The 25103-nt window shown below is 40.4% G+C and overlaps 1 protein-coding gene across 1 annotated transcript in view; it reads right to left on the reverse strand.

Annotated features, from left to right (window-relative positions):
* The window catches only part of LOC105229326 (myb-like protein Q), a 103319-nt gene that overhangs the window by 9342 nt on the left and 68874 nt on the right, over nucleotides 1-25103 (reverse strand). Inside the window, exon 7 of the mRNA XM_049451799.1 lies at nucleotides 164-547. Within this exon, the coding sequence (XP_049307756.1) occupies nucleotides 381-547 (167 nt within the window). The 3' untranslated portion in view covers nucleotides 164-380. The remainder of the gene's footprint in view (nucleotides 1-163; nucleotides 548-25103) is intronic.

Genomic DNA, 25103 nt, shown 5'->3' on the forward strand with positions numbered 1-25103 from the left:
GCGTCTGTTGGTGAAGAATGCAAAATGGCGCCTATAGTATATATTATACTCGTACTAGAGCTGGTTGCAGACAGTTGCTCTGGTTGTTTTGAGCTAATACCTTACTCCACAGCGTGGGTGGAATGTCAATAAATCAGGTGGTCTGATATTATAAGCAATTTACCTTTTAACTTTCAGCGACATCGGTGGCTCTAGTTGATGAACTGCGAGCGCAATGCATCATTATTACTCTTATTACTGTTGCCATCAGGAGTGATGCTTTAGTTTTAACGTTTTCTTCTTTTTTGTTGTATCGCTGTTGCCATATAGGTGTGAGTGTGTGTGTGGGTGCATGATGTTGGATATGCTAACGGCCGCAGTGTGCCTTGTTGTAGCGCCGTTTAATATCCTGTGGCATCGAACAGATCGGGCAGCACCAGGGGCGGACAGTTGTGCGGACTACAGGTGACGCGCGGCGTGTCATCGCTCGTCGACCCATCTATGCACACACATTGCAGGCAATTTCCGGTATCCTGTGGCAGTACATCGCCGATTTTGTATAGCGTGCCTGCAAAGTACACAAATAGAAAATATAAATGAGCGCAGCGAATAGCGAAGTTGTGGGTTGGTGCGAGTAAGCTGAGTTCCCGGCTGCCGGGATTGATGGCGGCTGATCGGCAAGTGTTAATGTATTTTCTGTGTATGTGCCCCCAACGTATATTTGTGTTAGTGTAGTCATGCATTTTAATGCTCGGTGCAAATAGTAAACGAATGTCTGTTAAGTAGAGCGGAAAATTCACACTCACTCAGGCAGGCCAACCGAATACAAATGAACAGAGAACATGAAGGTAATATAAATATTGTGCACTGCTATACGAGTATGTCCATCGGGTATTACAGCGGTACTTTTAAAATAGGTATACTATATGAATACATTACGGTAGGCGCTCATGAAGTGGAAGGACTGAAAGCTGTGTTTGATTAACATATAGATGTACTTCCTGGAGCTTGTGACAGTTAGCAATTGTTTCGATGGTAGGGAGGGATCTGAATGGCTTCAAAACGAAGCTGACAAGCAGCGAGATACCGCTCAGTTTTCCAATAAAGTGCTAATGCCTAAATCGAAATGAATGCTTGCTCTCCTACTCATAGTTTACTCTAATTTGGATTAAAAGTAGCGACGCAAACTTCAACGAAACTAGACCCCTGATTTGAGTTAAAGTATAGTCTTGTATGGCTTATAACCTAACATTATCACAAATTTTTTTTCGTTTACGTTTTTTTATTCGTATTCAGTTAAAGTTCTGTAAGTATGAATATCTCAAATAATCTTAACGAAATGAAATGAGTATAATGTTTTCAATATGGGATAACCGATTGGCTTAACCATCGAGAAAGAGTTAAGTTCGGACAAAAAACGCCTTTCTCACGACAGTCGAACGTACGTACTCACATTTGTACGCGGTTAAGGATAATTGCTAAAACTTAATAAGCAGAGAGGCGTTGGTTGTGAAATTGGATCGCTACAGGATACTTAAAGAATGTCGGGTAATAATAAGGCTATACAGCTTTCGTAGGTTTTGTGGACGAACATAGTTTTAAGACAGCGTGTAGCTTGTCATCATATCTGATTTTGAGAATGTAGTTCAGTTAGTTGCAGTTGCCAAATATTCTCGATTTATACGTTTCCCTGAGGCTTAAAGTTTATTACGACGGCCGAAAAGCTCTCATGTCATTCCCAAGTATTTTATATTTTGAAGCCTCGTGGTATTCACGGACAAACGCACATTTGCCATATTTACTTGAGACGAGTTACTCAGAGTATCGGCATGCCTATAGCAAAGGTAGTTCGGTTGGTACTGCTCTGCAACATTTTGTAAAAGATCTGGACCCAACACCGCAAGATGCTGTGAGATATCGTTGGCTCTCCAACAATGTGAAACCGTATACGGCGAGTTCGGAGCAACTCGGAATGACGTGTGGAACGCCTTGACGAACTTTACGTCGAGATCTCAAATTAGCAGTGTACAAAATACAGCTGATCGAAGATCTCAAGCGGCATCGCTTCGCTATAGGCCCATTTCTAGCTGAATGGGTATGTAAATAAATACATTTGGAATGAAGAAGAACCTGACGAGATTCAAGAGCTGCCGTTTCATCAGAAAAAGCAAAGGTTTGCAGTGGTTTGTGGGCCGGTGGAACCATCGGTTCATATTTCTTCAAAAATGTTGCCGGTGCCAATGGATATCGTTATCGCGCCATGATAACCGACTATCTGATGCCTCAAATTGAACCTTATGATCTCAACGACATTTGGTTTCAACAAGACAACGCCACTTCCAATACATCGCATCAATCCATGGATTTTTAGAGAACACTTCGGTGGGCAGATAATTTCACGTTTTGAGCTCTTCGATTGGCCACCAAGATCGTGTGATATCACACCGTTAGACTTTTTCCTGTGGAGATGTGCAAAGTGTAAGGTCTATGTGGACAATCCCGCTTCGATTCAGGCCTTGTAGCTAAATATCACGTATTCCATGCGCTAGTTACAAGTCAAAATTCTCGAACGAGTCATAGTCGCGGCTAACTTTTGAAAGAGATAATCTCGAATTAATAACAGTCGCCTGTCGCCTCACGTAATTTCTGTTTGGAACTTCTTCAACAGCGAAAGGTTTTGTGTTCCAAATAGTTTGTTTTTGGGAATGCTTCAGTCATCCAGGTGGGACTCTCGTGACCTACATTACCGGAATCAGCTTTTAAACCTTTCCTGTATATCTTGGTTTAGAAATCAGAGTCTTATGTTGCTTTTCTGAAAGTCTAGCATTTTTTCCGATAAGGTCTTATATGCGCTAAAAATTGTCTCACAGCTTTAAGATCTAAGCTAAGAAAGTCAAAATAGACTAGAGATTGTAGTTCAGTATATTTCATCAATATTTCCAAACAACCCAACAAATGTCTGTATATAGCGAAAGCCCCCAAATAAAAGCTCAAGTTGAATCACTTTGCTTTATGAACTAAAGAGCGTACTTAAAGAAAATCAAAACAAATAAAAAACCTAGAGTCCAGCCTATTAGCCGAAGGAATTCCCTAAGCACTGCCGCACCTGGAATTAACTTCGTTTCACTAAATGATAATATAGACTACCGTGTAATATACGCTCTCTCATCTATCCATCAGCATTTCAAGCAACAAAAGCAAGCGAATAAAACTAGAAGGGCAATAAAAAATGGAAAAAAATCAATCTCGCTGCCGACAAATTGCCAATGATCCATAAATTACGCAGCGCATTGAACAATCAATGCAAAACTAGATGAAAGCAGTAAGCACAGAGGCAGGGGGAGTGGATGAAAGTGGAAGCGTTCAAGAGAAAAAAAAGAGAAAATATTTAATAAAAGCGAAAATGCTTTGTGCCACCGCAAGTCCTTCACACTTCACGCCAGGAAGTACGCACAACTGCTGACGCACGGGTTCGCTTGATGTGCTTCCTGCGAGCGCGGGAAAGCGCTGCCATCGCACACACACAGCAGAGCTCGCATATGTATGAGCCTACTGCAGGTGGCTGTGCTGCGCCACGGCTTGATGCGCGACTGCTTTCCGCATAATTCGAATAATTTAAATGCGCGCATCAGTGGCGCACATCCGCTCGGTGATTGACTGAGCGGGCACATTGTGCCTACAAATGAAACGCTGCCAGCAGTCAATAACGGCTCACCGGCCTACAGGCGGAGTAACTGCCATGTGGGTTAAGTACCAGTTGGTTGATTTGACAGAGGCAAGGAGTGGCGGTGCCACAAAAACATCATTGGCCATAACTACTCAGAGCTTTCATGGAGGAAAAAAACGAACAGAAAGCGTATGAAAAGTGAAATGTTCACGCTTAAACGCCTGGTTGCCGCTATGCGCGCACAATGACTACCTTACGCACTGCATACACACACACACGCACAAACTCACGCATAAATACAAATCAACACATGCGCGTGTGTGCGTGACTATGAGTTCGTTTGGGGAAGTGAAAGCTCCTTAGGGCTCACCATAATACACAGACACACACATCTATGTAAACAAGCATTCAATTCACAGAGCGTTGCAAGTTGCTCAATGGCTTTGTGCATTTTATTGGTCACCATTCGAATTTTTCCGTTGCGCGAGCGCGGTGGATGGCGAGTTTCATTTAATAAATATTAAATCATTGTAAGCAAACATTTTTTTTTGTGCAACTCTGCGAATGTGGAGCCAAAAAATATTTCATTTAACAAATTGTTTTAAAATATAAAAACATAATATTATTAATTCCACTATAAGCAAGGTAATACGGGAATGAACTGGTCTAAAACTTTGTGGAACCAGCGAAATATATTTAAATTACTTGTAAACGTTTCTGATAATTCTTATGAAACCACCAAAACTCGAGGGAAAATATTTCAGTAATGACTAGATAAATATGAAAAATCTTTAACTTCGGCTTCACCGAATCTATGGAGCCAATCAGAGAGTTTATTGAAATGCAAAGAACTATTTTAATCGGTCAGTTTTTATGATAACTATATACACTATGTGCTATAGTGTTCCGATTTGAACAATATGTACGGAGATTGAAGCAATGATTTGCAAATTCCAATTTTTTTAAGGGTAACAGGTCAATTGAAAATTTCCTTTTTTATTCATTCAACATACATTTTATAGTACAATTTCCCCTTTACTTCCAAATAGTCCTCAATTTCGGCGATCATCTTTACATTCGATAAAAATTTCTTCCCAGCGAGCATTCTTTAGAGACCTGAGAACAGGAAATAGTTCCCGGGGGTAAATCTGGAGAGTAGGATGGATGTGGAAACAGTTGGAAGCACAATTCATGGATTTTTGCAATGGTTTCACTGACTTGCGACACCCTGTATAGTCTTTGTGAAATCGCACTTTTTTCCTTCAAATGCGGCCGTTTTCGGCGATTTCGTCCTTTAAATGGTTTAAAAATGCTACGAAATAATTGCTATTGATTACCATCAGGCCTGCCTTTTGAAGGTAGTCAATAAAAAATATTCCATTAGTAACACAAAATTCTAACACCATAAGCTTCCAAAGCATTGCGTTTTTCGTATGACTTTCAGACTTCGGAGTGAAATTATGGAGCCATATACAATATCATCCAATGTCACATATCAACGGTAAAACTCGAGTTTGTTGCACACACTCCACACACTGATCCGAATCATCAACTCGTCGTGGTTTTTGGTCAAAAGTGACCGCCCACTTCGCACAAAGCTTTCTCATACCCAAATTTTCGGGGGCAAAAATAGTAAGACTTTTTAATTTTAGTTTTGCGCGAAAACCTATTCGTCGAAATAACTTTTTCTAGGTTGGTACGACTGTCAGTGACATCAGTGCTCAATGCCATTAGTCTTTAGCTCTTGTATACGCTTGTCTTTCTGAAGCACATAAAGTGCGCTAGCGATTTTTACGATGAGTGAAATTATTCAGCAAAGAAGTTCCATTAAATTTTGTTTGTGAAATCAAATTTTTGGTTTCAAAATGCTTAGAATGGTGAAAAGGGCTTTCAGGGATAATTGCTTGTCGTGTTTTTGATTTCTACAAATTTTTTAAAGAGGATCGATAACGCGTTGACGACGAACGATGTCCACAACGGCCATCAACATCAACTGATGATCAAAGCTTCATTAAAATGAAGGAATTGGTGCTTAAAAATCGACGATCTGAGATCTCACTGGCGTAGCTTAATATCGAAAGAATCAGCGAAAACCATTTGGAAACTCATTTGAGCCTGAAAGAAGTGAAATCACGATTGGTTCCGAAATAAATAAGTTTTTTTCGAAAACTGATATTTTTAAGGTGTCTGCTTTCTCGAAAATATTTACTCTCCTGTTATCCAAAATTATTTTTTGGTTTTTTTTACGTTCTCTGCGGTAACAATTTTTTGAATTTTTGCGTTCACCGTGTTCGCTGCTTGTTTCACCACGTCATAACTCAGCATATAATTATTTTAGAAAGCCTTCATCAAGCTCTAGTTAAAGTTTGCGTGATCTTCAATAGACAAATCAAACTCCTGCCATTTACCAGTTTCGATACGAAAACTGTAGCTCTCGATCGTTGGTTGGTTATTGATCGACTTACACCCATGAACTTCCGGTTTGCTCATCATTTGCTGAGGCGTGGAGCTTCATGGTGCTATCTTCTAGACAAACAAGTTGTAAAAGTTCAATTTCAGTTACTTGAACTATTGATGTAATCACAGAAATCGCTTCAGAAGGCAGAAGATTAAATCAAGGGAAAATGATATACATATCTACTATATAAATGTCGGGACTTGCACAAGATTATCTCTGAATGAAGGCCTGCTGACAGTCAACTGGTCATCAGACAACACGCTTGAGGCAATTAGCCTCAACAGATGCAAGTTATGCGGTCTACGGCTATGAATGGATTTTTTTTTTTGACATCAATAAATTTTTACTATTGACGGACTTTTCAATAAGCAAATTGACAAAATCTGCGGCAAAACTTCCAAAGACATAAAAATGTTATACAAAAGTTCCCAGCTGCTGTAATGGCTTGGTGAGGCGTCACTTGCAAGAAAATGAAGTTAAAACTGATCGAAAATATACTAGCAAGATGTTTAGTTTCCAATTTTGAACATTACTTCCTTAATAAATAATGAGATATACACATTTAATATGATTTTTCGAGTTTTTTACACAAATAATTGTAACTGTAAGTATGAGTAAACAGAGGGATAAGAAGGCATTGTTCAATTAAATCGCATCTACATTCTGGGCGTTGTGAAGTTATTTTCTCTTCATTTTATAAATGATATTATAAAAGAAATAATTTCATGAATATTGAAATACTTTTTTATTTGATGCCCCAATGAACTAACACCACCCAAAATCCTCATATTCAAAACCATATCGTTTGTTGTATTTGCTGCATGTGTTGCCTGTGTAAATATTAATTTGTGCTTATTTGCTGATTTTTTTCTGTCGAATGACAGCTACAATTGTTTTGCTGTCGTTTAAACTCAAACATAGCGGCAGAAAACAGCTGCAGACGCTTAAATTTCCGGTTGAGAGCCGAATGTGACAATTTGACAGTGTTGCAATGAGTGAAGCGGAACTTTGCGCTCCAGCGGGATTAAATGTACATATGTATGTACATGGATCTATAATATGAGAAAATGTTTTCAGCTTTATGTTGAAGTAGCGAAAGCTGCAAACGGGAGCTATTTGCAGTGTAAACGGATATGATATACACTGGCGTTGCCAATATTATTTCTGCCACATGTCACATGAGGTGATTTTCATATACATACATACACACTATACATAAAATTGTATGCACTCAAACAACTACAAATATATTTTAAACTTCAACAAGTACAATGTACATAATACATTTACATATATACTCGTACTTATGGTATGTATGTACATATAAGCAAATATGCACACATCCCCTTTCCAACTGACAAACAATAACGGATGCTAAAACCGGTATTTTAACAATTGTATAAAATTTTCAAGCAAAATTTTTAAGCTTCAATTGCAAAATTCATTGCTTTAAATAAACAATAAATTCTCATTTTCAAATAAAATTATACTATTTCTAGGCCGAAGATTGATTGACATTGACACCTTCTCTTTGCTAGAAATTAAAAGCTGAAAAATACTAACTATATCATACTCGATGGTATGTATACGGAGAATATGACACCAGAAGTTGCTCCGCGAAGGAATGCATTGGTACCATTAATGAGTCCGATTTCCTGGAGTCTGATAGCAACCTTCGCAGCAGTGCCCTTGCTGGGTCCACGGATTCTATATGTAGAATAACACGTGGTTAAAGTGCCTATCTTTTCGATAGGGCGAAGTTGAGAGTTCCTAATGAAGGAACGGGATTTTATACCGCCTAGTAAATATACCAGTTCAGTTTAATATGAATTGACAGTTAGCCGCTTCTTTTTCCCAGCGTATGTACCACATTAAGGGACCTTTGCGTTAACTGGTAAGAGGTAAGAGTTTTTTCTTTAACCATGTGAACCACCTTGAACTCTTTGAATAATCCAACACGGTTCACTTAAATGGGGATCAACCAGCAGCCTAACATATTTTCTGTCCAGCATTCTTGTGACAGCAGCGCACTTAAAATCCAACGTTCGAAGGACGATAATTTGACCAAAAATCACATTTTAACCATTAAACACTCCCCGTATTCACCTGATATGGCACCGTGCGACTACTTCCTTCTCGGAAAAATATATTTGCCCATGAAAGAAAAGCGTTATGCAGACGTAGAGGCCATTCAAAAGGCTTGCACCGGCATATTGGCGTCCATACCGCTCGACACGCTTTTGGACCATGCAAAAAGCTATATTGAAGTAGAGGGAGATTATTTTAAATAAAATAAATTGATTTTGCTTAAAAAAACCATTTATTCTGTTTTTTTTTATCTTGTCCTGCGTTGGATTTCCAGGCTGACATTATTGGTTTTGTTTATACTGGTTCCAAGATAGACGCAATTATCTACAACTTCAAAGTTCTGACTGTCAACAGTGACGTGAGAGTCAAGTCGTAAGTGCGATGACTGTTTGTTTGATGACAGGAGATATTTCGTCTTACCTCGTTCACTACCACACCATTTGCTTTGCTTTCTGGTCCAGTCTGGAGAAAGCAGAACTAACGGCGCGGGTTAGTTAGAAAGGGTGATCCATTTCCATGTCAATATCATCGGCATACGCCAGCAGCTGTACACTCTTATAAAAGATTGTACCTGCTCGATTGAGTTCTGCAGCTCGAATTATTTTCTCCAGCAGCAGGTTGAAGAAGTCAAACGATAGTCGCTTTGTCTGAAACCTCGTTTGGTATCGAATGGCTCGAAGCGTCTTGGCGGAGCTTTTGGTGTTGCTCAACATCAGTTTACACAACCGTATTAGTTTTGCGGGGATACCAAATTCAGGCATCGCGGCATAAAGGCAGCTCCTTTTCGTGGTGTGTGTTGATTCTACTTTCACGGGTCTTTTCTAAGATTTGGCTTATAGTGAATATCTGTTAGGTTGTTGATTTTCCAGATCTAAGCGTAAAGCCACACTGATAAGGTTCAATCAGATGGTGGGCTTTAATCTTTCACACAATGCGATCGATAGAGTACGCGATGTTGAGGAGACTTATCCCACGATAGTTGGCGCAGATTGTGGGGTCTCCTTTTTTCTAGATTGGGCAGAGCACACTTAAATTCCCATCATTGGGCATGCTTTCGTCCGACCATATTTTACTAATAAGCTGATGCATGCATGCTTCGTCGCTTTGTTGTGCTTCAGGCAGGTAATTGCTATTCTAACTTTATCGTAGTCGGGCAATGGAACGTCTGCTCCATCGTCATCGATTGGGGAATTGGGTTCGCCTTCTCCTGACGATATGCTTTCACTGCCATTCATCATGCGGGAGAAGGGTTCCCTCCATAATTTTAGTATGCTCTGGGCATCGGTCACTAGATCACCTTTGGGGGTTCTACAAGAGTATGCTCCGGTCTTGAAACCTTCTGTTAGCCGCCGCATCATTTGTCTGCTAATGCGTTTCACTTCCTTCTGGGTATCGATCCCATCCCGCACGTGTTGTGGTCGATCGTATCGCTCGCAACGCAGATAGGTAGTCTGTTTTTTCTTCGCTGCGACACGGCACTCCTTGTTGTTCCAGCGTTTCTTTTAAAAATTTATTGTAGTTTTCGTACAAAACTGGCTTAAACAATTATGATGAAGTAATAATTTTTGATTAATCTCTAAATTTGACAATTTTGCATGAAAGATATGTATACGAACTAGAAATGTCGTAATAAACGCACACACCTTTCGTAGAACTGTGTCAAATATATAATAACTATTATACCTCAATATAATCTATTTGAACTATCACTGTGGCACCACACTTCCGCTTCTTTAGTTTTATATTTAACAACCACCGTAAACTTAAGCAACTTTTTCGACCCTTCTTCATGCATACCTCCAACTTTATCTTTTTATGGTAAACTTTTTCGTTTGACGAGATATCTCCAGAGAATATAAAATAACTTATTATCTAAGGCAACGGTATAATCTACGAGGAGATTGTTCAAATCAGGCTACTATTGCATATAGCTGTCATGCAAACTAAACGAACAAAATCAAGTACAGATATTTTTTATATAAAGGGTGATCCATTTCGAGGTTCCCTACTTTTTAAAAGAAAAAACACAGAAACTTAAAATTTATTGGGAAAAGGCTGCTTGAATCGAAGCAGAATTTTTCGCATAGTCATTAGACTTGGAGGCCTAAATGTGAAATAATCTGCTCACCGAAGTGATCTCTCAATAAATCCATTGATTGATGCGATGTGTGGGAGGTGGCGCCGTCTTCTTAAAACCAAATATCGTCTAGATCACGCCTAGATCAGGCATCAAAATAGTCGGTTCGGTTATCATGACCAAGAGTTGTCGTATAGTCTCTTCAGGATGCTCTTCGTTCTAAATGCGGCAATTTTGTTCGGTAACATACCCATTGCACCAGAAATGGGTCTCATCGCTCAACAAAATTTGACTCGAAGACGGCGAATATTCTAGAACTTCTTCTTCTTCAAGAGCCCATATAGCAAGGCGATATCGCTTAGGAAAGTTGAGTGGCCTCAGCGCTTGCACAAGCAGTATTTGGTAGGCTTTTAATTTAAGATCTCAACGTAAAAAGCGCCAGCCGCATGGCTGCGAACGGCGCCGAATCGACTCACTATTCACATAGGTCGTTATTCAAATTAATATATAAGATAGTATGAATAATTAACGCCCTACCCATCAGTTATAGATTAAAGAAAATGTATTAAAAAAATTATTTATTTATTCTTCACTTTCTGCTCTGATTTATCAGATACTGGGTTTGACTCATCTGGTGGAAGCATATTTATTGTTTCTACACAAAATGATCTTACTACTTTGTTTCTTTTTGTTGTAATAATGGATGGAGTCATGTGTAGAAGTTCACGCAAGTGAGGAAAGTTCTCTGATTGCCATTCACTTGGGAGTGGCCAGAAACGATTCTTTTACATGTGACTCAAGCAGCTCACGACTTCCGGTCTTTGACCAAGTATCCTCTGGGTAGCCTAAGAACATCCGTTTGAAGGCGAGCTAACGTGAGAAGGCGAAACATCCCCTGCATAGGGTTGTGCGCTGGGTTTGGGACCCGCCACGTAAAAAAACACGCCCAGTGAATTGTCATAACCAGCCTCGGATGAGAGACCCCCCTTTTGATGACGACCATGGCAAACGAAATAAGGACTACGAATTGAGGGCATGCACTTGGAATGTCCGGTCCCTTAATTGGGAAGGTGCCGCTGCCCAGCTGGTTGATGTCCTCGTGAAAACAAAGGCTGACATCACCGCCGTCCAAGAAATGCGATGGACGGGACAAGGACAGAGACGAGTAGGTCCTTGTGACATTTACTACAGTGGCCATATAAAGGAGCGCAGGTTTGGTGTGGGATTCGTGGTGGGAGAGAGACTCCGTCGCCGAGTACTATCATTCACTGCGGTGAATGAACGTCTAGCCACAATCCGCATCAAAGCGAGGTTCTTCAACATATCGCTGATTTGCGCCCACGCCCCGACGGAAGAGAAGGACGATGTGACCAAAGATGCTTTTTATGAGTGCTTGGAGCGCACTTATGTGAGATGCCCCCGTCACGATGTAAAAATCGTGCTTGGCGACTTCAACGCCAGGGTGGGCAAAGAAGGTATCTTTGGTACTACGGTCGGTAAATTCAGCCTCCATGACGAAACTTCCCCAAATGGGTTGAGGCTGATCGACTTCGCCGGGGCCCGAAATATGGTTGTCTGTAGTACTAGATTCCAGCATAAGAAGATCCATCAAGCTACTTGGCTGTCTCCGGATCGAAAAACTACCAACCAGATCGATCATGTTGTGATAGACGGAAGACATGTCTCCAGTGTTTTAGATGTGCGTGCGCTCCGAGGTCCTAACATCGACTCGGACCACTATCTTGTTGCAGCTAAGATTCGCACCCGCCTCTGTGCAGCAAAAAACGCACGCCAACAAACACAAGGAAGGTTCGACGTCGAGAAGCTGCAAGCACAACAGACAGCCGAACGATTCTCTACTCGGCTTGCACTCCTGCTCTCTGAGAGCACTCGTCAACAACTCGGTATAAGGGAACTGTGGGACGGCATTTCAAACTCCTTACGTACAGCTGCAACCGAAACCATTGGTTTTCGGAAAGTGCAAAAGAACAGCTGGTACGACGAGGAGTGCCGTGTCGCAGCGGAGAGAAAACAGGCTGCCTACCTCGCAACGTTACGATCGACCACAACACGTGCGGGATGGGATAGATACCGAGAGTTGAAGAGGGAAGCGAGACGCATTTGCAGACAGAAGAAGAAAGAGGCCGAAATGCGTGAGTATGAACAGCTCGATAAGCTGGCCGACAGGGGTAATGCTCGAAAATTCTACGAAAAGATGCGGCGACTTACAGAAGGTTTCAAGACCGGAGCATACTCCTGTAGAACCCCCCAAGGTGATCTAGTTACCGATGCCCAGAGCATACTTAAATTATGGAGGGAACACTTCTCCAACCTGCTGAATGGCAGTGAAAGCACAACACCGGGAGAAGGCGAACCCGATTCCCCAATCGATGACGATGGAGCAGACGTTCCATTGCCCGATCATGAAGAAGTTCGAATAGCAATTGCCCGCCTGAAAAACAACAAAGCGGCAGGGGCCGATGGACTGCCGGCCGAGCTATTCAAACACGGCGGCGAAGAACTGATAAGGAGCATGCATCAACTTCTTTGTAAAATATGGTCGGACGAAAGCATGCCCAACGATTGGAATCTAAGTGTGCTCTGCCCAATCCATAAAAAAGGAGACCCCACAATCTGCGCCAACTACCGTGGGATAAGCCTCCTCAACATCGCATATAAGGTTCTGTCGAGCGTATTGTGTGAAAGATTAAAGCCCACCGTCAACAAACTGATTGGACCTTATCAGTGTGGCTTCAGACCTGGTAAATCAACAACCGACCAGATATTCACCATGCGCCAAATCTTGGAAAAGACCCGTGAAAGGAGAATCGACACACATCACCTCTTCGTCGATTTCAAAGCTGCTTTCGACAGCACGAAAAGGAGCTGCCTTTATGCCGCGATGTCTGAATTTGGTATCCCCGCAAAACTAATACGGCTGTGTAAACTGACGTTGAGCAACACAAAAAGCTCCGTCAGGATCGGGAAGGACCTCTCCGAGCCGTTCGATACCAAACGAGGTTTCAGACAAGGTGATTCCCTATCGTGCGACTTTTTCAACCTGCTTCTGGAGAAAATAGTTCGAGCTGCAGAACTCAACAGAGAAGGTACCATCTTCTATAAGAGTGTACAACTGCTGGCGTATGCCGATGATATTGATATCATCGGCCTCAACACCCGCGCCGTTAGTTCTGCTTTCTCCAGACTGGACAAGGAAGCAAAAGAAATGGGTCTGGCAGTGAACGAGGGCAAGACGAAATATCTCCTGTCATCAAACAAACAGTCGTCGCACTCGCGACTTGGCACTCACGTCACTGTTGACAGTCATAACTTTGAAGTTGTAGATAATTTCGTCTATCTTGGAACCAGCGTAAACACCACCAACAACGTCAGCCTAGAAATCCAACGCAGGATAACTCTTGCCAACAGGTGCTACTTCGGACTAAGTAGGCAATTGAGAAGCAAAGTCCTCTCTCGACAAACAAAAACTAAACTCTATAAGTCACTCATAATTCCCGTCCTGCTATATGGTGCAGAGGCCTGGACGATGTCAACAACAGATGAGTCGACGTTGCGAGTTTTCGAGAGAAAAGTGCTGCGAAAGATTTATGGTCCTTTGCGCGTTGGCCACGGCGAATATCGCATTCGATGGAACGATGAGCTGTACGAGATATACGACGACATTGACATAGTTCAGCGAATTAAAAGACAGCGGCTACGCTGGCTAGGTCATGTTGTTCGGATGGACGAAAACACTCCAGCTTTGAAAGTATTCGACGCAGTACCCGCCGCGGGAAGCAGAGGAAGAGGAAGACCTCCACTCCGTTGGAAGGACCAAGTGGAGAAGGACCTGGCCTCGCTTGGAATATCCAATTGGCGCCACGTAGCGAAAAGAAGAAACGACTGGCGCGCTGTTGTTGACTCGGCTATAATCGCATAAGCGGTGTCTACGCCAATTAAGAAGAAGAAGATAATGCTGATTTATAGAGGCTATGAGCTCAACAATAATATATTGTAAATGTCAATGTTGCATTGCTCTCTAGAAAATATTCTAGCATAATTTTCTTGATATAATCGAAAATGCTTATTTCTTGCTTCGGCAAACATTGATAGGCTTGCAGTGGTGTAAGGCAAGAAACTTCTGCTCGCCATGATTTTGCTATTTTGAAAGCTCTTCTGTATTTCGCTGCACGTGTTGGAGAATCTTTAATATCTCAAAGTATTTTCGAAGCGTTTCTTTTTCCTTGACACTGTAGCGTGTACTATGGCGTCCTCACTAAAAATAGATCAAATTTCTCTGTTCTTCTTTGACTACAATCACTAAATGATTTTGATGGCCGGCCTGGTCGATTTCCAACATTTGTCGGAAGTTCCAACGTTTCGTTTAATCAACACTCATTAGTTTTAAGGCAAGAAAGGTAGGAACACAGCTTTTATTCTGTGTGCTGTAGACTATTTTTCTTTCATGGATGGCTTAAAATACTAAGTTAATTGTTTCAAATTGTTAATATTGTATGGTGTGTCACCATAACGGTATTTTATCGTAAAGATAATGTCGGGTCACTATTTTTATGTCAAAAATGTAGCTAAATACATATGTGAAATTTGGAAGAGCACATTAAGATTGGTATTCGACGGAAACTTAAGGACTTTCTATAAAAAAAAAGTAATTCGTGAAATTTAACATTGATTTTTTAAAATAATTTGCAAATATTACGCTTAATAAAAACTTCAAAAGAAAAACTTATATTTTAGTTGACAATTTGGCAAATGATTTTGTTTTCTATATATTCCTCAAAAGGTAGTACTTGTACAATAAATACTCGTGTGCGCATAAACAAAATTTTCGTACATTTAAGCAAAATAAAGTAGCAGCTGTCGCATGATGGATCTAACCACAGATTAACCAGGCTAAATGTGTTCGGTTAAGTGTCGGGGCAGTGACATATACCTGTGATTAGATGTCCACATTAACAAGCATATATGTATGTAAATATATAAATACACGCATGTGAACACAAATAAATGTTAACAGGCGGCCTTGTTTGCACGCCGTTCAAATCAACATTCATAATTCCAAGTGTGGCGTGCCAAATTCACCAGCGACAATTGTGCGCATGAAGCTGTCAACACATTGACACCGAACAGGCAAAACACAAGCGTCGAAATGTTTAGCGTACAACAGATTTTTCTTCCTCATTTTGCCTGCGCTTCCCGGCTCTATGCAACAGACATTAACACTTGCGCCAGTGTGTAAATAAATAAGCATTTGCAGCGGATGTCTACGGATGTATGTGTGTGTGTGTGTAGCTGCAAACCCCATGACATTACGCAATCACCGAGGCATTACTTTTTGTTTATTCAACAATTTATTTGTCGTTTGCCGTGCGCCATTTTGGTTTAGGGCGGTCCCACTGCGCCCCCGTGTATGTGTGCGTGTGGCAGTAGCTTTGTTTAATTTTTATTTATTTAGCGCGTAGCACATCAACACATCTACACAGGACGCACACATACAGCGATGCAAGTGTGTATTTGCATTTGTTGTTGTACAAAAGTGCGTGTTGTTTCTAATTTATTTTGTTGATTTTAATTTCGCTCTGCGCCGCGCGTTTAGCAGCAGGCACAACAGTCGCACTGGTTTAGTTGCTCATACGCCCGGGGTCACCATGCAGAGCGCGTGTACAGCTGCGTCAACAAGTTCACACCTTTAACGGGCTGAGCGCTTATAATGTTTGTGTTTTATGGTGGGGGGTGCGGAGAGGCTGCGTTTTTGTGGCGCAATTTCCTGGCAGGAAGGTGTTTAATTAATGAAGCCTTAATGAATGTGCATGAGCAAACGGATTTGTAGCCTTCATATAAAAGAGGAAAAATGGAGTTTAATCCTATGGGATAACTCTAAAAGCATCAAGTCCAATGAAATGTCGTCTATTTAAAAAAACTTCTGAAATGCATTCAATTGCATTTTCATATTCTTTCATTTGGGTTCTCAGTTCGTTATTCCGACAATTGAGTTTGCACTGGCATCCATAAAATGTTTTAACATTGCAAGATTTCTTCAAGTTCGGAGTTCAAACTTTGTCATTATTCATGCTTTCATGATTATCCTGAATGAGTCCAAATGCACATGGTTGGAAATTCAACAGAAGAGCTTTTTGTTCTCTTCTTCCAGTCTGATAATTCTCCGAAATTCTTTGGTTTATCGCTGCCATACCATAACATACTATCTGATCATCTACTTGATGCTCTAAACTTTGACTATATAAATTAAAAATTTACCTTTCAACTTGATCACAGTAATATAACGCCAAAGAGCATCACTGAATATCTGAGACAACTGGCTGATCTACAGAGAGTCTAATTATTACGAATGCTTACAAAACTTGCATTGTGAAACGCAAAATTGTGTTAACCTTATGAACCAAATATGTACATTAGGGTGTTTTTTTTATTGAGCTTAAATTTTTTTCAGTCCCGTCACGAAATTTCCTTGGAAATACCCTAAAAAAATTCCCTGAAAATTTTAACCTTTAATATTAACATTAAGAACTGGACCAAGGTCTGTAAAATTTTCCATTGAAAATAGACTACAATCGTGAGTTTTTATCTTTAAATTCCTACAACTCAGAGGTACTTTATGGCATTGACTTTAGGCGCATATTACTCAGAATCGTTCACTCTACAAAAGTGCCCAGTGCAACAAAGTCGTAACTCACACCGGTGAGGTAGTACGGGGCTCTAAACCCGATTTTTCCAAGAATTTCGCATTTTTTTTGTATATATCTCGTAAATGACAGGAGCTATAGGAAAAACTTACATGACAAATTTGTAGGAAATTTTATTTGCTATAAAAAAAGTTCGAGCTCAAAATCGTTATTGTTAGTACTTCACGAGATATTCGGTTTTTTAAGTAAGGCTGTATGCAATTTTCATAGATTTTTTAATACATTCCATCTATAAAAATTCCAACAGATAAGAACTCAGTTTGGCACTAGAATCGGTTTTAGTAGGAGAAGGGACGACGAGAAAAGACGAAGAGAGCTGGCCACTCTATCTTGGTTGGATTTGTGCTCTTTCCCGAAACACCTCGCTGCTACGCGATTCGGTATTCCTTTTCACTTTGAAATTTTCTTCGTAGTGCAACAGCACCCGGTTTGAATAATATTGTATTCGGATATCTAAATGTTATTGCCCTTTTTTTTGTATGCAATATGCATATATGAACGCAGATATGTGTAATATCTGATGAGCGAAAATAAATCACAATGTGTACTCCGTCTATGCTTATAAAATTTAAGTCTCTTGATTCGACGACAATTTCTTTCCAGCAAGCATTCTCATGAGATCTGCGAACAGAAAATAGTCGCTGGTCGCGGTCCAATATCATTATATACTTAATACTCGCTGTTATTCCATGAGCTTCCCAAAATACAGACGTCATAAGTGTACCACCTGACTGTTGAGATTCTTAAGCTGTGAAGCGGGCCCGTAAAGTGCAGTTTATGCTTGAACATCTCCAAACACTGATCCGGATCAAAAACTCGTCGTAGGTGTTGGTTAGAAGTGAGCTCGCGGGGCATCCACTTTGCACAGAGATTTCTTTTACCCAAATATTCTTAAATGATATGATGTACATGTTCAGTTGACTATACGGCCATTTAAAATAATTTTGTGGACTTTTTGAAGTTTTCGTCTATAATAAACTTGTCGGGCGATTTCTGCGTTCACTGTTTTCGGGCTCCTTTCATCACGTCTAAACTTAGCATACAATCCTTAACGATTGATTTTTCCTGGGACAGGGTTCGAATACTCTTCATCAAGCCAAGTACTTGCATCAACTGTATTTTTTTCCTCAAAAAGCAAAATTTTATCAACACGCGAAATGCTTTTTTCAATTTTTTTCACGCTAAAAAAATTTACTACATTCAAAATGATATACATAATTCACAAATAATGATCCTTTGTCAAATTTATAAGGTTGGGACTAACTAAAAATCATATCGGCTTTGTTCTAATAGCGTCAGAACGGACTTTTCAATTGACATGTAACATTCCATTAAGAGGTACCTGTCAGAGTACTGCAAGAACATTGTGCAGGTTTCTGGATGAGCGGCATATGACATGGATGATCAACTCTTTCAAGTTCAAGAGGTCGGATGGCAAACTGCGTAAAACTGGGATATATTCCGGAGCCTGCAGAATAGTAATAGTTACGTACATTCCAAAGGTTGTTATGGGCGCCCAGGTAACGGCGAAGGACTGCAAGCCCATCAGTCTGTCCTCTTTCACAATGTAAACTTTCGGGGGCATTAACTGGCACACAAAAAGGCAGAGGGGACCAAGTTATGAAGTAAGACCATTTTTTGTAACTCAACCTCTTAGGGTGGGAGCTTAAGTTTCGTATCCAGTATTTAAAGTATCCGTTTAAGAGCCAAGTTTTCTTGCTGTATGTTCTTAAGAAGTATGGGTATGTAAACGAACATATCTATATATTTGCATACACATGTTTAACCTGAGGTGTTAACAAGTATACACACACACCACTACATTAATAATTAAACGCACTTCATGTAGATTTCATGAGAACAGCAAATGAAATCGTTAGAAAAGAATATGAGCGGCAGTTATGTAATGGCCATCCTCGTTTTGCATAATTTCAATTATGCGCCAGATACGTGTATAACGGTATCACTGACAGCCCTCCCATGGGTGCGAAAACACTGAGACAGCAACCAAAGCACCAACATACGCAGCGGGCATTTACTAGCAGCAAAGCGTTTTGGCCCACATGTACCCACACATATGCATAAAGGTATTTGGTGTGTGTGAGTATGTGCGACTAAATGCCTTGCACGCTTAGTGTTCCAATTGAGAATTGGGAAAAGTGCGCGCAGTATGCCCCCGAGCTGGCAAATAAATAGTGGCGACGCGAACAAGTGCCATAGATACGCCTATAAATACATATTTATAAATATTTGTGTATATACACATTTGCATGCTTATATATTGATTCACATAAAAGACTGTGCATGTGCTGTGCCTCGTTTGGTGTTGAGATTTCAGTCACTTTTCGACGTGCATATTAGAAGTGAAGCATACATTTAGGCGCAATACATTACTAAGCCTCGCTCATATGTGTGCTTATGATTGAGTGAAGCTGCTGCAGTCGCTTAGTGTATGGCAAATGTGTAACTTTCAAGATGACAACAATCAAACCAAAGCGCACTTGATGAGCCCACACGAAAGCGCCTCCATGTATGCTTACAGGCATGTGCACTAAGCTGACCCCATTTGAATTGTATTCGGGTGATGCAAGCTAAGAACAAAGACACACACATATACACTGTAACAGGCATGGAAGCGGCTTAAGTTCACACAAAAGCATAATCACAGAGTCAGTTTTTGCATTTCTTGCATGCTCAGATTGAGACTTTAGATTTGAACGCTCGCTATATGTGGGAAAGAATTTTCGCTCTTCCTTGTACATGTGTGGATCGGTTATCCATCCATATTTATACCGATTTTTGCAAATGTCACATGTCGCTTATTCCCACTCTGCCTTGCCCTCGATTGCCTGCGGCAGGAGGCATGCAAGTAAAATTTTGTTTCAGCACTCATTACAGGGATGTGCACATAAGCGTATTATCTTACTTGATTTTTGCACTTGCTAGTATATTAAAAAAATGTAAATGTGTGAGGGCAGGCACTGTTAAGCGCCTCCGCAATTTATGTGTGCAACAAAGCGTGTAATCCAGCTCGGCAACTTGTTATTTGTGCGTTCTGCCTTAACTGGAGCAGGCGACCATTGAGCTAATTTGTATTCACGCACTTGCATATAAATATATATAACGGTATAATACTTGTATAACATGTATGACGGTTTTCAGGTAGATTGAAAAGTTACTGCACTAATAAATGGTGATGTAAAAGGCGTCTGTATATTTGTGGAATTAGGGGTAATCCACTCTCTTTCACATGTGCAGGCGCTTTTCAACATTTCCCTTTCTACAAAATACTTGGGATTTTAATTAATTAGGAAGTTAATTGTGAGCATAATAGGGAAATGGAAAATTTAAAGTTTTTCTATGGAAATATTTCAATACCTGCACTTTCCTGCATATGTAATGAATGTAGTAGTTATTTATTAAATATGGATGAAAGTACTTGTGTGGTCTTGAGTTAGAAAATTTGAATTTCGAAATCACTGAACCAAAAACTACTACATAGAAGTAGAAAAGTTTATATAATTATTTATTTATTTAAATTAAAGGGATTATTATAAGTTCCACTTCTAAAAAATATATTTGATGCGTTGATAAGACTGAGCCATATGCCTAAAATTTGTAGACTGGTCAGGATCGTCTGCATTTTCAAGGCAAGGCTGGCAATGAGTTAGAAAACTAAAAGTTTTACATCATGCTTGATGTATGTAGATACATACTGACCAGTTCTGTTCGGTAAAAAGAGCAAGAAGTCTACGTCAGGAGAAATTTAAGCCGAGTTTTGGACGACAGGAAATACTTTGCACAATAAACTTTATTAACTATTTCCCTTGCTTTAAGAGAATTTCAATAATAGACCTGGATAACTGGATAGAGGACGTAAGGGAAAATGTAAGGAAGTCAATGCGCCTAATCAGCATGCACAAAAAAAAAATGTCTCAGACCAAAAGCAGGCGACTAAGATGTGCTTTTAATTGGTGGACGAATGTCATTACACGCCCAAAAAGAGCGTCTTTCATTTAAGACAGATCTACACAAGAAACAGTTGCAGAAGTAATACAGCAACAAAATAGATTATTTTTACGCTTCCAAGGAAGAACTAAAAAGTGGAAAAAAATTGATAAATGGCAAGAAATTCGAAAGGACTTAAGCATAATAACGTTGGTCTAGGGTATAAAGTCGATATGAAAAAATTAGGTGGTATGGCGCAACCCCTCAAATTGAATGCAGTTAAAATGGACAAAATTACTCATGTTTTATTTTCAGCACTTGAAAAAAGAGTCGACGGAACAAGCCCTTTGACTTCGAAGAGATGTACCTGACGGCAAGAAAATTTAAATCAAACAGTTCACCTAGACTTAACAGCAGAGGTAGGTACTAAATGCAATAGCCGAAAACCACCAAAACGTATTCGTAGAATTGTCTCACACTTTCTTCAAAACCGGTTTATTAATACGAATTTGGAAAATATAGCAGCTCGTTTAAATTAGTAATGGAAAGGGATATTCAGACAGTTCAACCGGAATCAAACTCGCTGCGGTTCCAATAATTTTCAAGCCGAAAAACTCTAAATATTACTCTATGTAACAAAGTTAAGGGCAAAGTCATTAAGATAGAAGTAAGGAAGGCTAAGTTTGGGTGCAACCGAATATTTCATACTCTTGCAAATTGTCGGAATCAAAACCAGGAAATACCTTAAGGTGTATAATGTTAGCCAGTGGACCGGACATCAAGAAATTTTACATATACATATACAGTACTTGTCCAATAAATTACGAACGAAGTAAAAAATAGTTCTAACTTTAATCATTAATAAAAACATAAATATTTGGCTAATTTTAGAAAAAAATTATTTTTTATATGCTATATACATTAAACTTAAATTATTATATTTTTGTATTGAATCATGTTCAATATTTTGTCGCCATATATATATATATATATTTTTGTTTTTTTGCTCTCGTTCGTAATTTATTGGACAAGTACTGTACTATACACACCTCTTTGACGTTGGTCGCCTTGTCGTGGCGAAGAGGCTTAAGTAGTAAAGTGTGCATCCCAAAGGAAACGCACTCTAATCTTACGAACTAAGAGGGACACTTCATAATTTCCCACAATAGTGATATGGATGAATAAACCCTAGGTTTTACGCCCATCTCCTATTGTGGAATTGTGAGGATACCCGAACCAACACCACCCTAAGCCAAGGTGTCGAGGTACCCGTGCCAAGGGCTGAATGGTCAGCGGGGGATAATAAATAGCTGATCGCTAACGGTCCCCTCCGATGCCTTCTCACCGTATACCGGCTCTGCGGACGAGTGACCAACCCTTTCCGGCTTACTCGTGGGACCAAAACATGAACGTAACCAATATAACAACAACAACTACAACATCAACTATGACGCCGACAACAGCGACGACTACGGACATGAGTTACAGGAATCCTATAACGGAATCCGAAGAAGACGAACTGCTTGCCTCCAGCCAGGAGACAAGTAAGAGTACTACCGGACGTACCAAAACATCAAATTTAAGGGAGGAGGCGTCCACCTCCCAGGCTGCCATGAGCACCAACCAAAGTGCACTGACGGCTAAAGGAGACAGCAAAAAGAAACGCAAAAAATCCCAGAATCAGCTGAGGAAACACCGGTACCAGAGGGCGGTCTTCATACTAGGGAAGATAGCCAAAGACCAGGCAGCCGGTACCCCAGTTGATGAGGCTGAAACAAAACGCCTCAAATATATCGCAGAGGAATATGAAAGCTACCTGAAAAGGAAGCAATCACAACCTCAAGAACAGAGCAAAAGAACAGAGCTCAGAAGAGAAATCGCTCCACGACAGAAGTACCCGGAACTCAGCCCAAAAAACCGAGGAGGAGCGAAGGGAACACAGCAGCACAACAACGGCAAGGCATTTCTGCGATGTAGCCAGAGATAGCCTGCAGGTGGCCGTTATAGATGGGAAATCCTCCTCTCCGAGTACTATACAGGAGAGATGCGTTGAGATCGACGTCAGATTGTCGAGTATGGTGCTAAGTCCACTACGCGACTTTAAATTGAAAACAGTTACCTTTGGCGTAAACTGTGCCCCTTATCTAGCGAACTGGCAGAAGACAAAAATTCAGAATTTCCTCTGGCAACACAAGTCTTAAAAACACAGACGTATGTAGACGATATCCTCTCTGGAAGCCACAGCCTCTCACAAGCATACGAGTCCTTATCTTCTTCTTCTTCTTTCTTAGTGGCGTAGACACCGCTTAGGCGGTTATAGCCGAGTCAAAAACAGCGCGCCAATCGTTTCTTCTCTTCGCTACGTGGCGCCAATTGGATATTCCAAGCGAGGCCAGGTCCTTCTCCACTTGGTCCTTCCACCGGAGTGGAGGTCTTCCTCTTCCTCTGCTTCCCGCGGCGGGTACTGCGTTGAATACTTTCAGAGCTGGAGTGTTTTCATCCATCCGGACAACATGACCTAGCCAGCGTAGCCGCTGTCTTTTAATTCGCTGAACTATGTCAATGTCGTCGTATATCTCGTACAGCTCATCGTTCCATCGAATGCGATATTCGCCGTTGCCAACGCGCAAAGGACCATAAGGAGAGGGTGGAACGTAACAGCAGATACAGGAGGTTCTACGAATAGTGTATCAAAATGGCACATCAGTGCTAATTGAGCCCGATAGGGCTGCACTCCTACCTACCTACCTACTATACACACTATATGCAGCATATGGGAGTGGGAGGTAGTATCAACACGATTTTATCTATTAACTATTATCATGCCGCAAAATAAGAAAATGTGTCCTGGGTTTTATTAAGGTACCTTATATACCATCACTAATCACATGGAGTAAAATCATGCAGATGTTCGAAAATCCTTGTAATAGTTATATGCGAGGGTAGATCAAGTTTTCGCTCAATGTTATCTATTTGAAGTACAAAGATACAATGTTATGAGTAAAACACGCTCCTTATTTCTATTGCGATAACTCAAATATTGGGCGATGTATGCAGCATAAGGTCATCTGGAAGTTCAAAAATCTTTATATTACGTACAGGGCTTATCCGGAAAGTAATAGGACTGATTTTCTTCCGGCGCGACTGTACTTCGAGGCGTATGCGCATCGACTGGATTCGGTAGAGCGTATTTCTTCAGTAAATTTGTTTAAATCGACACAGTTCTATTAGTTTCCGGACAAACCATGTATATGGGCGCTTAGAAAAGCATTGACCCGATTCCACTCAGTTTTAATACACAAAATTATTGTTATCAGGAAAGGTGAAAAGTTCAATTGTATATCTCACACTTAGATATTTTTGGTCCAAACTCAACTATATATACTGGAATCATCATATTCGGTACGTAGCATCCTAAATTGAAACGAAATTGGTTGGTCGGGTTCCGAATCCAAGGTCGGGTAAGATATCCACATACCAAGTTTTATCGAGATATCTCAATTCTTGTTCAAGTAACAGCTTGCACGGATGGACAGACAGACAATCAACCGGATTTTAACTTTCCTCGTCCTTCTGTTCATTTATATATATTATAACACTGTATCTATCTCGGTTAGTTGTGGCTGATACGTAAAACTGTTAGATGAACAAAACTATAATATTTTGTATCAACTGGTTGCAAAAGTATAAAAATGTGAAAAATGTGCCGCTTGAAAGTCAAGCAAGTGTTAGAGAGATGGCAAGAGAGCTCGACATCTCTCGCGAGTCCGTTCGAATATTTTTGGTTGATATTTTGGGTATGAAACGCGTTCTTGCTCGACTCGTCCCGATAAAGCTGAATTTTTGGTTTCAAAAACGTTACCGTAAACAGTTCTCTTTGGACATATGTGTTCGTGCGGATTCCGATGCCACAATCATGAAGAGAGAGCTTGTTTCTAATTTCCGGGTACTTTTTTGTCGAAATGTATAACCCTATATATATCTCGATTAGTTTTAGATGATACATACAACCGTTAGGTGAACAAAACTAGTATACTCTTTTGGGGGAGATTTCAATCTGGAGGAAACACATTCATATATATGTATTGTAGTTTGACCACAGTACGAAACGTTTCCATGAGAAGAAGTAGAAAATAGAAAATAGTACATTTTTCAAAAAACTTC

Source organism: Bactrocera dorsalis, chromosome 3 (assembly GCF_023373825.1).
Source record: "Bactrocera dorsalis isolate Fly_Bdor chromosome 3, ASM2337382v1, whole genome shotgun sequence".
Classification (NCBI taxonomy): Eukaryota; Metazoa; Arthropoda; class Insecta; order Diptera; family Tephritidae; genus Bactrocera; species Bactrocera dorsalis.